Consider the following 17,205-nt stretch of genomic DNA (forward strand, 5'->3'; position numbering starts at 1 on the left):
GTCGGGGTAAAATTATTATTATTATTGTATAAAATTTAAAATTTCTATTAGATGTTTGAAATTTTCATTCGAATTCGTTTAGCGGTTTTGGAATCCAAAACCTTAAAAAAAGAGAATACTTATAAGGGGAGGTACCATTTCCGGTGAACTTCAAAATTTACATCATACCTATAAACATTTTAGTAACCGATATTAAGTTTTAGTTTGATAGTACTAACGGTTTTCAAAAAATCCCAAAATACACAGACACACAGACACACGTGATCAGTGATCGTTTCTGAGTTCGAATAGTCAAAATCTCGAGTTCGAATTTTCGCATGATCACTAAACTTCATCTATTGTTACTACGTACATAGATAAAGTACAATTCGTTGATTTGAAACACTGTCTTATGTCTACAAAATAAAGAAAAAGTAATTTTTTTTCATATATGTATCTTTTTTTAGAGAAAAGTTTCGATTTTTTAATATTTAAAAAAAATTAAACACTCAATTTACCTATTGAAGTTTGGGTCGATTATGATAAGGTGTAATTTGAAGTGCAGTGCTGGATTACATATATAAACGGACCTTTGAGGTTCATGCGATAAATCAAGTTTGGAAGAAAGTTAGATTGGGTGAACTTTAGTTAAAGATTATTAATTACAATTATTATTAATCACACTAACTATTTATCATCTTGATCCATAACATATGAGCCGTTATAATTTAAAGTGGCATAAATCCACTTTTCTTCATTTCGAGAAATATCTCGCAAAACATTCAATAAATACTTGTGGCCTGTAATAAGTTTATTCTGCTTTTCCGAGATTGAGGATATATCGAATTAAAGGATGTGGAACCGAAATAGTGTTTTTGGATCTGAAATTGGACTTCCGTCACTTTCAAATATAACGGATCATATAATTCTTAGTTTCATATATGTATGTGTAGTAAAAATATGAAATATTCATCATTTATTATTTTATTTTTCAGAGACATCAAACCTGACAATATTCTCTTGGATGAAGAAGGTAATTTTTTTTAAATATCTTTTATAATCACAATGAATTTAAAATTGAGAAAATAAAATTAAAAATTGATCGGTGATATTAAAACGATTTTATAAGTTAATATATCATCTGTTTGCTTCTAATAAATCATCCTGTAAAGTTTTGCGTTTATCTCGCTTCGTTGCGGACGTTACCAATAAAAACTTGCGCGAAACTTTATCTTCGCCTTCATTATCGTTCGATTCTCATTAATTATTTTTAAATTGTGTCAATAAATCATCACGGAACGATTCAGACCGAGTTGTTAGAAAATATCCGAGTGCAATTTAAACAGTTTCGGAATTTCTATAAAAAATTCAATATTCGTCCGCAAATGTGTCGAATGTGTCAATTTGTACGTTATATTCGTACTACTCTATGCTATACATATATGTATATCGAAACGCACCGTATTCCACGGAAAATTCAATTAATTAAATTGAGATTAATTGAAGCCTGCCTTTTAATTATTTCACGTTTGAAATAGCCCAATAACGATTTTGGAAAAAAAATACGATTTTTCACATTCAAATCGACGCTTTAGAGTGAAAAGTGATTGGGAACGCTTTTCGACGACATTTTAATTAATATTGCGGCGATGCGAGAAATCGAACTCGAAATGAAGTATTCGTGACGTTGAATTTTCCGAAGATTTTTTCTCTGACTTTTCCCCGTTTTTCCGTATTGTCGCGGAGGTTTACACAAATTAAACGCGCCTGAACACTACTCCGACCCCTCATCTGAACTGTGGTTCACTCAAGTCTCTGGAGCTCGTGAAAAATCGGAAAATTCCTATAGAAAAATGTATTCGATGAGCGCTTTCAATCACTCACCTTTCAATCGAACTCTTATTTTTTGAGCGAATGACATTTTTTTTACTAAATTGAAAATACATTGATGTCATTTGATCAGCGCAAAGAATCATGTTTTAATGGATGAGTAAATATTTTCATTTAAATTGAAGTGTTCTGTGAAAAACATCAAAAAATAATATATACATACATTCAGATGAATCATCCTTGAAAATCGAAACAATATTGTTGTTGCTAAGCTCCCGCCTATTTATATAGACATCATTCAAATAAAAAAAATTGTTTGAAAATTATTTTCTTCGACATTCTATTGTACATATTTAAATTTCGGCAAAAGTTCCTTCCCGATTTAATTTAGACATAACAAAAATTTTTAATTAAAAAAAATAGTTTTTATTTTGTTTACATTATGTGCAAAAAGATATGTATATCAGATAAAGGTGAGCCGTTATTTTGAATCCAGGGGAACTGTCCTTTTTCATGTGATTTCCCAATACCTTTCATAGTACATCAATGCAATTTTGGCTAAAATATTATTTTTTTTGCCTGTTAAAATTTTAGTTACTTGTATTTACACTTACCTGAAAGTGGCACCTCAAAATTTGCATTATTATATTTTTTTAATCATAAAGGGAGTTTTATCACACCTGTTACTTGTATAATGTACTTAAAAATAATTTGCCAAGTAATGTATACATGTTTTTCAAACATAAGAGAAAATTTCAACATGCATCAAAATGATTAAAGTGCATTATTTTAGTTCAAAGTAAAATTTAATTAAGTCCTATCTTTTAATTAATATCCATCGAGAGACATTTAAAATATGGAGGCAAATTTTAACGAGAGATAAATTTTCAAAAAGCTTTAGACTGGACGAGTTTAATTTTATAATAGAAAATAGAGTAATATAAATGCAAACTTACTTACTTTTCAATTAAATTTATGTTCCACTTCAAGGATAATAACAGTTTTTTCTCGAACTTTATCGAAGAATAGTTTCAGAGTGAATTTATAAAAATACAATGTAGTCAGTGGAAGTGAAAAAATGGCCAAAAATAACAAGCAGTAAATTTTCTTTTTACGTAAATATTTTCCATTAATTACATAATATAGAATCATTAATTTTCTTTAAAAAATTCCACCTACGGTGCACCATTAATTTTGTTTTTATTAAAAAATATATTTTTTTACCATGGTCATCACGGGATTGTCCCAATGATATACCTATTGCCAACTTTGAACATTTGTACTTACATTATGTATACACATACATACATAAATTCTCTCTCTTGATAGAAAGAGTTCAAAAAAACTTCTTAGATGCCTTTATATGAAGAAATGTAAATATTACCCCTATTTATTTCCCACTGCCTTTTTACAAGGTATGCTAGGCCTTGACTCACTATCTTCGAGAAGAATTATTGCCATTTCCAAATATTTATTTGGAGTATTAAAGGGAAGAATCGACAACCCTTCGATTTTATTTGAATTTAAATTTTTGCCGCCTGAATGCGGTAGAGCTTTGCATCATCACTTACTTTTCCAACCTATTCCTGCGAAAACTTCTACATACTTTCAATAACTCGTCTGTTGTAAAGGCTATCCGGTTCCTTAATTTGATTTATGAGTGTTTGGATCTGTTAAATTGTCATGTTGATGAGCTAGTTAGGTTCTTGAGATTCAACACGAGACTATTTGAATGAGATGAATGATTGGAATTTTCATTGTTTTTATTTTGTTATTTTGTAAAACTGGTGTGACGCTTTGGGGCAACCTGTCAGGTCACACTGGTCATTTTATTGTTATTATTATTATAAATAATAAATAAATGTATCCAAAGTCTGGCCAGCAATACCGGATTAGCCTCGAACCCGTGTCTCCTCAATTGTTAGCATTATTCGCTTACCACTGAGCTATGTTACTGATTAAGCTGTTAAAAATGATCAGTTAAATAATAAAAAAATAATTTGGAGTGTAATTTTGTGATTATAAAGGGAATAAATAAAGCTAGAAAAGGGGTGGTTATTGGAGAAATTAGTTTAGTTAGGAAATATCTAGGTATCGATTTTCACATTACTCTCGGTACCTTTTCAAAATGCTTCGCCACCATTGGTCTAGTCATTATTAATTTTTAAATATTCAAAAGGATACGTTCAAAATATTTACATAATATTTCCGCTTTGAAAATAATCCCAATTAATGAAACTGGGGTAACAATATGGCATAAAATCAAAATAGCTCTGTGTGTGCAAAAAGAAAACCGACATCGTAAAAAATCACGATAAATTTCATGAAAAGAAAAGAATAGTAAAATTGAAATATGACGTGGAACAGGTGCTGCAGACAATACGGAATATTTTTACTTGGTGAAAAGCACGTGCACACAACCATGAATTTATAGTGAGGCGTGATTGAATAGCGAAGCAGAGTGAAGGGGCTAAGGTAGGAATGACACGAATTCGTACCACACAACCGAAAATAATATAGTGGAAAAAGAAAAAAATAAACAGCAATATTTTATTCATAGTCGAAATACGTAATACGCGAGAATTTCCATTGTACAAAATTGTATACGAAAATGCTAACTGTATATCAAAATAATGCTGAAAGTCAAAATAGAATAAACCTGCTAACAACAAAAGCAAACTCATAATAAAATTCCCTTTCGCTTAAGTTGTATTCATTCAAATCTATAGATTTCCAGAACTGGGTAAATTAAATTCAAGCACCCTACTATTATATAATGGCCCTTATGGCGAGTTATTTTAGAATTATAATTTATTTTGGCCAAACAATGGGTTCGAACCTTAAAATTTTCTATGCTAAGCGTGCATTGTTATGCGTCAAACCATTTTTATTCTGTAGGTATATTTAAGTCATTTCATTTTTATACTAAAAACACCTACCCATAATAATACAAATCTATACATCCTCAATACGCATTTTCGTATACCGTTTAATCTTAAAGTCGCTTTATTTTCAATGACTTTTATATTGGATTGGCCGTGGTATATTGTATATTTGTATTATCTCTAAGTATTATGTGCTACGTAGAGAAAAGTATGCAATCAGTCTTGAGCTTAGGTAAAAATAGAAAGGTTTACAGTATAAAAAAAATAGATATCGTCGCCGATAGGAAACCCGTTCGCGAAGAAAATACGTATGGTAAATTTTTCCAGTTCAAAGAATTCGTATTGTGTATAGTAGCACGACAAATTCACCGTATTTTATTGTTATTCGATCTGGCTATCGTTTACCGAACCTTTTAGGAATATACACAAATATATTGATTTGTAAATTTATATAATATTAACAGAGATGAATTCGTAAATGAACTGATACTTAGAACCATTTATTTAGAATCTCGTATTTCGAATAATACTTTGGAGTGATGTAAATGAGATTTAATTTCCTAATACACCGAATTCATTAAAAAAATTCTTGATAAAAGTCCATCTAATAAATACAATTTTCCAAATGTCATAATAGTGCTTAATGCTAGGCAGCAATATTGTTTGAAATCGCATCAAAATCTCGATGTACATTATAATTTATGTTGATCAGAAAATTCTACAGGAACATCCATGTATGTACATACATACTATACATATATATGATGGAAATAATCTGTTCGAAAATATGATATCATCTTTCATCTTCTTATTATCTCGTAATAAGGTCACGTAATCATACGTATTCCGTACGCGAATCGGTGGAAGCAAAAAACCCATGTTTTTACAGCAAAAACACAATTTGTAATATTAAATAGTGCACACACATATGTACATATATACCATCGGTTTTATAATTTCTTTTATTTTATAATAATATTATTTTTTAAAGCCATTTAAATATGTTCGCTTTTTCTTGCTTTTAAGAAAAAACTGTATATTTCAATTGAAAATTTTCCTCGTTAAATTGAATACATACATGAAATAAATTGATGTAGATTTTAGACGTACGCTATCTGATTTTTTTTGCTTAAATGTATATTTAAATGTTCAAAATGGCTATGCCTATTTGAGTCCCTCATTTATCATATATACATTGCCCCTATCACTTCTTGCCCCTTATTCTCGCTTTCTACCTCTGATGTTTCTGCAAATTAAAACCTTCCACTACTCAATAACTTATAGATTCATTTATTTTAACGTTGTCATCATTGGAGTGTATGAGAAAAAAATTCATATATTTTTCGCATAACTTATGTAATATAAATACAATACTACTGACTAACAAAACTAATTACTACTATAAGAATTGACGTAGATTTACACAAAAACTTAAATGCTTTATATTTGTTGACCTTACAATATACCTTGAACTTTTAGATTGTCTGATAGATATGTACATACATACATACATACATGGAGAGAGTTTGAAGTTCCACCTGTATTACTTTTCGCTCAAACATTTTGAGGATTATATAAATACAATTTATAATGTTTCGAGTATGGTACATGCTACTGTTGTAAAAAATGTTTTGTGTTTTTTTTTTTTCGAGTACCGTTTGCACAGTCGTCGGACAATGGGCGCTCATTATAATTCGTGAATGTCGAGCAAACTGACGGGCGTGTTTCGAGTGTTTGACAACACAGTCTAATATAACAAGGGGTCGAGAGCGACACTACAGCCACCGACCCCATCGTTATGCAACACACCCCATTGTCTCACCCTAACGAAGTCACGCACACGCATTTTTCCTCTGCTCTTCTCCCACCGTGTACCCAAAATTTTCAGGACTGTGGAGCCATTAAAAAAACGCGACTCTGACTCCAAACTAAACCTGACTTCAACTCCAGTTCTGAATCCAACTCTAACTCTGACTTATTCTAACGGGGTTTGGTGCATCCGCTCTAAAATCGCCAGATAAACGAACGACAGATTAACAGAACGGCAGCTTTAAACGTAATTCTCGTTTTCTCGAATGATAGATTGCACATCAGATGACGAGTAACCTTTCGATGTGCACAGATGCAATTATTAAAATTAAGTTGGATTTTTCTGGCGAGTTTAATAAGGCAAGATTCGGAACTTATCGAATCTTGCCTTATTAAACTCGCCTGAAAGATCCAACTCAATTTTAATAATTACCGTTTTAATAATTGCATCTGTGCACATCGAAAAGTTACCCGTCATCTGATGTGCAATCTATCATTCGAGAAGACGAGAATTGCATTTAAAGCAGCCGTCCGTTAATCTGTCGTTCAATTTGTCTGGCGATTTTAGAGCGGATGCACCGCATCCATTCTAACGCTCTACAAACACAAAGAGTGCCGGAATCCTGTGTGGGGCTGTTGGCTTCAATATATAAGAATGTCATACAGATACAAATAGATTTAGCATAGGAAAAATAAGGCAAGGACACACCATCTCTTCTAAGGTATTCAATGCGGTGATTGAGGGCGTTTTAAAAAACCTGGAATGGGACACAGGAGAACTAGGCTTCAACGGTTGCCTCTTTAGTCATCTTCGGTTCGCAGACAATATAGTTTAATAGCTTGTGATCCAGATGATTTACTTAACAGACATATACAGCTAGACAGGAATGGTAGGAAGTGGGATTAAAAATGAACGCAGATAAGACTAAACTATTGTTCAATAGTTACTGCATGTCTAATAGCATTTCATTAGATGATAAAATAGTAGAAGTAGTCAATAAGTATTTATATTTAGGTCAAATAATACACATTTCCGGTAGTAAAGAAGAAAAAATAAAGAAACGTATGAAAATAGGGTGGAGTCCATTTGGACGTATGAATGTTGTTTTTAAATCAAAAATGCCACTTTGCCTGAAGAGAATAATCTTCCATCAATCTGTTTTCCAGTCATGAAGTATCGATGTGAATCTTGGACATTGAATGCCAAGATCCTACACAAAGTCCAATGCACTAAAAGAAGTATGGAACGCTGTATGCTTGGTATACAGTAGAATACGTGGGTGAGAAGGATGACGAGGGTAGGGGATATAGTAGATAGAGTGAAGGAATTGAAATAGCAATAAGTGAGTCTGGTGGCTAGAAGATGGACGAAGGGTGGACAAAAGATGCCCGAGAGAATGCAAAAACCGCAACCGAAAACGCAACACAATCAAAACCGACAATATTTTTATGTTTTAAATAAACTTTAAATTATCGATACAAAAAATATGTAACCTTGACGGTTAGATGGCTCTAACCGTCAAGGTTACATTTGAACAAATTGTCATTCGAATAACTCACGCTTCGATAGCTCTGAGCAAAATCAGCTTAGTTTTTTACGTACCGGAGATGAGAAATCTATACTACATAATTTACCTATATAGAATCGTGTATTAATCGTTTATTTTCAAGTATCAGAATTAGTTTCAATTTCAAAAATCCCTCCATAATTGATTTATTGACAATTTAAATGACAGTAGTATTAAATTTTACCTTTTGTAAACACGAGAAAATGGCAAAAATAAAAACACTACATCTCAAGTAAAAATTGGTATTGATAATTAATTTTTATCTCAAACTAATGGAAAAAAATAGTTAATTATACAAAATGCATTACTATTCAATAATTAAAACGCTATTTAAAATAACTTACCTGGGTAGGAAACAGGTTAGGTTTATGGAGTAATTTTCGAAGAGGAGTAGAATGGAAAAAATAAAGCGACTTTCTCATTACGAATTCTTTCTCATTTTAATTTCATGCAATATTTCAACGATGCAAATTTTCATGATACGTTCAATCGGTTCAATCATATCAAAGCAATTTACCATAACATCCGTACAGTTTTTAAAAGAAAGAAAAGAGTCAGAAGTTCGATTTTTTATGACTTTGGCTCCGCCAAAAACAGCACGACTCTGACTACGACTGAAAAACCCTGCAATTTTTCGATGCGAGTATTAATATTAACTTCGCCACTTCGCCAATTTGCTCCAACAGATCGCGCGATTTCTCTCCTTGTAAATTTTTATTTAAGTCGATGATTTAAAATCGAACACGTTTTTACAGCGATTAATTTTATTATTTTGTACGAACGAATAACGTTTGTCTAATGAGGTGTTTTCCACGCTTGGCTTGTGCAAATTTTTTCTCGACTATTTATATAGCGAATTTATTTCGTTGAAATGAAGTTTTGCGTTATCTTGACGAAATTGACTAGAATATAAAATACCGTCACCATACAACAATATCGTTACAAACATAAAATACAAAAAAAAATGTAGAATTGACGGAGCGCAAGATAATAATTTGATTCTCACTTTGCTATGAAAATATCGTATATTTATGTTTGTATACATAACTGAACTAACGAGTATAAAAAGCTATAACTTTTCAAATGTTTAATTATTTGATGACTATCCAGTCACGCGATGGTTAGTTTCAAACAATTTATCCAATATAAAATGTAATACACTCTTTGAAAAACGTGACTCTCTTCAAAAACTCCACGTTGAAATTTTGAATTGTATGTACATATTTAAATTTTTCATGATAAAATTGTATTAAATCTTTAAAACAAAAAATAGCGTTTCACATTACGTGCGTAACTACGAGGAAAATTTTATGAGGGAAAAAATGATTCCTCCAAACGACGCCAAACACCGTTCGGAAAATACAAATTAAATTTCCTGAAATTTCACGAACAACGCGATATCTTGCCGAAAAAATTTAATTTTTAACGTTGGCACCGTTATCGTTATTTTCTTCAAACTCTTCTGGTTTTATTATCAAAGGATCACTTTCAGGACATGCTCACATCACTGACTTCAATATCGCCACTCAACTGGGAGAAATGGAACTAGCTACAAGTATGTCGGGAACAAAACCCTACATGAGTCCTGAAATATTCGATTGTGCCGCAGATGCTTGCGTTGGATACAGGTAAAAAATTTTGTATTATTTTTCTTATTAAAAAGTCACCAAAATTTTCCACGAAATTTACATTTAAATCTACATTCATATTTTACAATTATTAAAACAAAATGTAAATTTAATTAAAATCTAAATTATGCCAATTGAAGTTCCAACCGTAATCAATTGAACTCCGTCTTTGAAAAAAAATAACCATCAATCTGAAAAGCTAGATTGATGACATCGATTTGAAAAGATTGCGGACGAGGAATCCGAATCGAACTCTATGTACTTCGAATGAACATTTCTACATACATATGTATATTGAACAACTTTATCGTTGCATAAAAATTAAGGTTTATATTAATCCATCTTCATGTAACTTTAATATATAAGCAATTGAGAACACTCATGCAAAAACGTCGCTTTTAAAATAAAAATGTATTCAATATAAAATTTTATAATATACATATATGTATGTACATACGTATCCGTATACGAGTACATTAGATTAATCGGGACTAATCTTTGAGATGTCATTTAAAGGTAATAATTCGATATCATATTACATACACATATGTATGCATGGGGTCTACCCCACGGGATCGAATTAGAAATGCACGAAAAACCAAATATCGGAAGGCAAAGATCGAAAATCGAAAGATCTTAAGTCGAAAGATCAAAAAAAGGTTGCATGGTAAACGGTACATACTCACGTACATCCTCATTTAATTTGCGCGAGCAGGATACAACAGGAACAAGAGGAACAGGCTTTTCCTCCCGTATTAATGTGCGCGCGCAGAATACGGGAGGAAAAGCCTGTTCCTCTTGATCCTGTTGTATCCTGCTCGCGCAAATTAAGTGATTATGCACCGTTTACCATGCACCCTTTTTTTATCTTTCTACTTAAGATCTTTCGATTTTCGATCTTTGCCTTCATACATACATATACCAATTGACGAATTTATGTTCATATATATATATATATATATATATATATATATATATATATATATATATATATATATATATATATATATATATATATATATATATATATATATATATATATATATATATATATATGTACATACATATGTTGATAATTTAACTCACTTACGTTTGGAGTCTGCCACTATTTTAAATTCATCTAAAAATGATTTCGTTTCTCACTATTACAATTATTGCAAAAGAATAAACAGTGATATTTATCAATGCGTTTTATACGTTGGAGTAATTAAAACGTGATCATGATTTTATTATTTTTGGAAATCGAATTCAATAAAAGGTAGTCACCCTAGAAGTGACCAAAAAACAAAAAGAATTTTAATAGCAACCGCCGCAGGGCGAGATAAATAAAAAGGGCGTAGGGAAAAAATGAAAATAAATTGTTTCCTCGCCCCCTTGGCGTGGATTTTACGCCGGTTTGCGAGCGGAAAACGCACGCATTTGTTATTTTATAATTCGTTATTTGGCGTGAAAACTGGCCGACGAATTCACCGGTTAAATTATCCGACCCAAATTTTTCCTCTCTATACGCTTCCTGTTGGCTCACAGCAGTGGAGATCGTTAGGTTTAAAATTGAGCCAAGGTTCCTTCGGGAAAACTGGAAAATGTCTTTGCCACGAGGGAAAAATGAAAAATCTATCTCAGTATAGAGAAAATCACGATAAATATAGAATCTACATACAACGAACCGATTACACATTGATTTTTTTTTTATTTTCAATTCATATATGTACATACACATACATATGTATATTACACTGTTTTGTATACGATTTTAGGTGTCGTGTATGTATTATATGGAGTTTCATTGCCTTATTTTATTGCTATTAAATAAACAATGTAAATGTAAATTATACAATATTAAACTACATTTTCAAATATGAAATAATTTCATACTACATATTAATTCATATTCTAAGGCTATTATCTTTTCAAGGATACAATTCGTTTATTAAGTATTCCTTTTTATCCGAGTGCGTAACTAGTCTGTATGTATGTACATATGTTATGTATATGTAATGTATGTATGTACATATGTTCGTAATTTTTGATAAAATTTTTTCATGGCCTCAATTTTTGTATTTTATTGTATCTTATCGCCGTTTAATATTTACATATTTGCTAAAAAATTGCAATTGTTGTTAAGTTGAACTATGTATAACAATCGTTTGTTGGGCGTACAAAATTTTTGTGCCTAATTACATTGAGCAATTATACATTTTTTACTCAAAGTCTAGTATTTCTTTGTCAAAAGTGAGTATTTAAATCAAGTCAGATGTTTTTCTATTTAATGTAATTTAAAGCTTTTGAAATATTTTTTATTAATTATCTAGCGAATTTTAAAAGTCAAAAATATACTTTTTTTTCAAGCTATAATAAATCCAGTGAGCCAATTTTATATTTGAATACGTTCACAAGAATTGCTTTTCAATCTCAATATTTTTCATTTTATCTGAACGTACTAATTCAAGTGGTAAATGATTTTAAATTACATTGTGAAATGTTCCGCTATAACTTTTTAGTAGGAATCTCCATTCTTCATCTCGCTCTAAAAAGTCAAAAATCTGTGAAAATTGCGCATTTTTTAAGCGTTGATATAAACGAGCAGAAGACAACAAAATGCATTGTCATATTCTAATTTAGTGGGTCAAACTTAGTAAAGATTTATTAGTCTCCGCTCTGATAGTTTTTTTTTGTTGTTCAGTTATTAAGAATCGGATGGTGATTAGGGCAATGACAATTCACAATACACGTTCCAGCAGAGCTGAATTCATTAGAGTTAAAAATAGCCATAATGCCTCAAAATCATATTGCCCCAATCACCATCTGCTGTCTACCAATTATATATGTACGCATTAAGGTCCGTTCATACCTAGTCGGCACGTATCGGCAGCAGCAGGTAACATGCAAGTACGGACATTATTCTTTGGTACATTATACATATATGTACATATATGGAGGCGTATGAATGCCCATGTGGGAATAGAGTATAAATGCGTCCATATACCTATAAAATATACCAAAGAATACTGGCCGTAAAGATCCATGATTTATAAGCCAAATTCCCAGTGTCTGTACATATTTTTCAATACATATTTACATACATATAAAACGAGAAGAGGATACCTACTAACATATTGTATTCATATATTAGGGGGACCGAAAAGTAATTTCCGAAATGTCAGTTTCAGTAAACACTTAAGTTTTGTTATTATGTTGAAGTTATTGTTGTGAATTTATTGTTTCTGTTTAAAAAAAATATTAATTAAATTTTTTAAATTTATACCTGATGAAGGATGTCGAGACCAATAATAAAGAAAGGGCATTTGCGTCATTTTATGCTATTTATGTTAGACCAAGAAATTAAGGCAAACGAAGCAGTGAAAAATATCACCGATACTTACGGGGATATTCTGAAACTAAACAAGTGTCATCAGTAGTCACCGGAGCCTGAGGGGGCCGTGTATTGTTCAAAGGTTGTAAATGCATTGTTAAAGGTTTGCCGAACAATGGATAGCACTGTGACTATCCTACCTCTAGTCATCAGTGGTATAAATAATTTTAAAATTGGAATAGGGACATCAAGGAGATCGCACGAAAAGAAGAGCTCAAAAATTATATGATGATATCCTGACGTCAGTGGTGGAATCAGATGCTCGTCAAACAATCGAGGAATTATCGTTGAAGTTTGGCTGTCCATGTTCTATAGTTCAGGATCATCTTCGTCGCATAGGAAAATTGCACAGACAGGAAATTGTTTGATTATTTTTCGATCCCCCTAACATATTATACTAGTGGTTTTACCCGACTTCGCTCGGTATTTGAAATATAAACTGCTTAAACATTGATAATATTAAACATTTTATTAAAATTATTTGAATAGTTTTATTTTATTTAAATATTCGTTTGTTTAATTTAATGTCACGGGTTCTACTACCCAAACCTTACATACATACATTTAACCTTACAAAGTCTCTTTCGAAATTATATATTAGATTACAGCTATTGACTTAGATTGATTACTAGTTGTTTTACCCGGCTTCGCTCAGTATTTGTAATATAAACAGAGTAAACATGGCGAATCTAATAATAAATATTCATTTGTTTTTTTATTAAATTTATTTGAACCAAAAATTAAATCGACTCGTCATAGAAATTTTGACTTGTTTACGATTACCAACCAAAGTTACTTTTAAACATATACATATACATATATTTACATACAATAGATTTATTTATTTATTTATTTTACATATGTATATACCAGGAAGGCCTTACAGGTAAATCCCAATGCGCCTTCCTGGCCAATTACAAATTCCAATTACAAATACAAATACAAATGCAGCATTTTTATTACAAGTCGTTGAATTGCGAGACACTGAAAAACTCGCAAATTAACGAGACATCTATGAATTGTACATAAATTTTATTGTACATCAGTAAAACTTCAAATAGTGGTGACATAGTAGGTAGGAAGAATTTTTAGCCAATTTTTTTCCGGGAACCGTTTCAACAATGAAATCAGAGAAAATTGGCAAACTCTGATAGGAAACGATCAACCTGGAGTCACAAATCCAGGTCTGACCAACAGCATACTATGAAAAATTAATTTTCATTCGGGGATTTAACCCGGCACCTTCTTGACGCTAAGCAGAAGCTTAACGACCGAGCTATGCTGCTGGCTAAATATGATATAAATGTATGTACATACATACGTATACCACACCTGTGTATTTAATAAAATATATGTACATATACATATGTAATAAACGAGTATAAATCTGTTGACTTTACTAGATCGCATTAATATGTATTCATACGTGCAAAGCCATAGAAATATTTTCCCAAACATAATACATCTGTACTTTGTGTGCTATGAAAATATGTGTGTGTGTGTGTGTTTGTATATGGATTATATAATAAAAACATTGTATCGTCTACGAAGATTCATACACACACGCAGCTTTTCATGTAATAAAATTTGAGACGATCCTCCAGGGACGATACGCGTGTCTTGTGTTGCCTTTATGGCTTTCACCTCGATTGGTTTTTCCGGGAAGCTTGATGTTTTTCTTTACACGCTATACGTATAATAATAGCATCACTCGTTAGCGCGAGAAATCAGCCGTGTCGATAATGCGATTGTTTTTGCATATTTTTTCAGTTATCCTGTGGATTGGTGGTCGCTAGGAGTAGTCGCCTACGAGATGGTGGCTGGTGAGAGGCCCTACGATATACACTCTCAGACCGGAGTATCGGATGTGAGGCAATTATTTCTGACTCCTTTGAGGCTTTCATCAGGAATCGACAAGCAACTGGCGGAAATGATGAAAAGAGTATGTGGATGTTTTTACCCTCGGGACTATATTAACCCAACGGTCTTCAACCTTTGACACCCTTCTAATTAGTGAAGCTTTTGAAGTGATCCTATTTTGAAGACAATTTAAGTGCATGTTCAAGTGAAGACATCCGTATATGTATGTATGTATATGACAGACGGGCGGGCATATATAATATTATATAAATAAATCAGTCGCGGAATTCTTCAATATCTCATGTGGAATTCGAGATGAAGATTGCTGTATTTAATCTGGTTCAGTGGTTACATCCCAAATGTGAATTGCTACCAGGATAACCGCCGCTACGAAAATCGCGCGCGCGGATATATCCTGTCGCACGAAAATTCGTCGCACAGGAAAATAGCCGTACAGAAAACTGCCCAAACATTGCTCAGAAAATGCTTTTTTTACGAGAGTTTATTATTATCGACTAGACATATGAACTTCGCATGTTGATACGGACATACGAGTCCGTAACGTCATTTTATATTTGATAATAATAAAAATCTCGTAAAAAAAGCATATGCTGAGCCATATTTGGTTTAATTTACATTGGTAATTAATTTATTATTGTTATTATTTATCCATTTATAATGTATTTATTATAATAATAAACAAATAAATTACGTTATAAGATAACAGTTAACCATTGATCTTTGGGGATATGAATGTGTAAGATTTAGATAAAATTAATACTAGCATTAGTTGTCATAAGCAGAGATCGGCGACCAAGTTACTTTTACCTAGAAAAAATGGTTCACTATCGTCAGTTACTATTATCCTACAAAGCAAGAGAGCAAAAAAAAAGGTTGACAATATTGAACCATTTTTTATGGATAAAAAGCAACTTGGCCGCCTATCTCTGGTCATAAAAAAATAGTATTCTTAAACATTGCTTATAAAATGATGGTCATAACATGACCCAAAATTTGTTATATTGATCTTCTTGTGTATTCATCATCATCATTTACAGGCATTCATCATCCACTGATGGATCAAGGCCTCTCCAACACGCTTCCATTCGCCTATGCTTTGAGCAACTCTTATCCATCTCATTCCACACATTTTTATGATGTCACCTCCCCTGTAGCCTTCCTTGCAAGTTTTTACATTCTCTCGGGTACCATTCGAGCACTTCTTTCATCCATTTATCTTCCGTTTTTCTAACTACGTGGTCCGCCCATTGACATTTCAATCTTTTTATTCTCACCATTGCATCAGCCACCTTTGTTATACTTCTCATCCACGTATTCCGTTTTCTATCTCTCCTCGTTATTCCAAGAATACAGCGTTCCATTATTGTTTGAGTGCAATGGACCTTATGCAAGTTTCGCATCCATATGTCGGTTCAGTGACGGTCACGATCACGGAACATCTGGCACCCGAAAATTCCATCCATTGAGATTAACGGACGCTAACTATCATACTAATGAGAACTCGATTGCCTGATATTCTGTATTCGCGATAGTCGTGTGCGCGATCGCAATGTGTGAAATAATCCGTTTATCGCATACGTCATTACTGGCAAAACACATCGATCGAAGATCTTTTTCTTCAAGCAGTAGCATTTTTTATTTGAAAACGACATTCATTCGTTCAAATGCACTCCATCCGAATTTCATGCCTCTCTTTATTTCCTTTTATTTTTTCTAGATATGTATGTTAATGATTTACTTACTTTATAATTTAGTCTCATAAAAAAGCTACTGTCGTATTTTTCAAAATTAAAACAGCTTTAACTTGGCCTTAAGTTAGCTTTAAATAAACTTTTTTTAAACAATTCATAAATTTGGCGTTTTGAGAAAACTTTAACGCTTAACCAAAGACATACAAATCATAAAATATATATGTATATACTGTATTCGATATGAAGTATCTGTTTGTCCCCAGCTGCTGAATATAAGCCCGGGAGGACGTTGTTCGTCTTTGGGTGAACTGAAAAAGATGCCGGCCTTTATAGATCTAGACAAAAAATTAGTTCTGCAGAAACATTACAAACCAGCATTTTGTCCACCCAAAGATCATCTGAATTGCGATCCTACATTCGAGTTGGAAGAGATGATCGTCGAAACAAAGCCCTTACACAAAAAGAAAAAGCGATTAGCTAAGCAAAAGTCAATGAGGGAAATACAAATAGGGAGTTTAGATCTGGTACGTTCACTTCTCCGTAAAATCGAAGGATTTCATA

The 17,205-nt window shown here is 32.2% G+C and overlaps 1 protein-coding gene across 2 annotated transcripts in view; it reads left to right on the top strand.

Annotated features, from left to right (window-relative positions):
* Positions 1–17,205, top strand: part of LOC143909923 (serine/threonine-protein kinase 32A) — a 111,979-nt gene that overhangs the window by 93,417 nt on the left and 1,357 nt on the right. For both annotated transcript variants that reach the window (XM_077428196.1, XM_077428197.1), the window contains exons 6-9: positions 975–1,012; positions 9,564–9,699; positions 14,843–15,014; positions 16,908–17,168. In XM_077428196.1, coding sequence (XP_077284322.1) covers positions 975–1,012; positions 9,564–9,699; positions 14,843–15,014; positions 16,908–17,168 — 607 coding nt within the window. The remainder of the gene's footprint in view (positions 1–974; positions 1,013–9,563; positions 9,700–14,842; positions 15,015–16,907; positions 17,169–17,205) is intronic.

This window comes from Arctopsyche grandis, chromosome 3 (genome assembly GCF_051622035.1).
Source record: "Arctopsyche grandis isolate Sample6627 chromosome 3, ASM5162203v2, whole genome shotgun sequence".
Taxonomy (NCBI): Eukaryota; Metazoa; Arthropoda; class Insecta; order Trichoptera; family Hydropsychidae; genus Arctopsyche; species Arctopsyche grandis.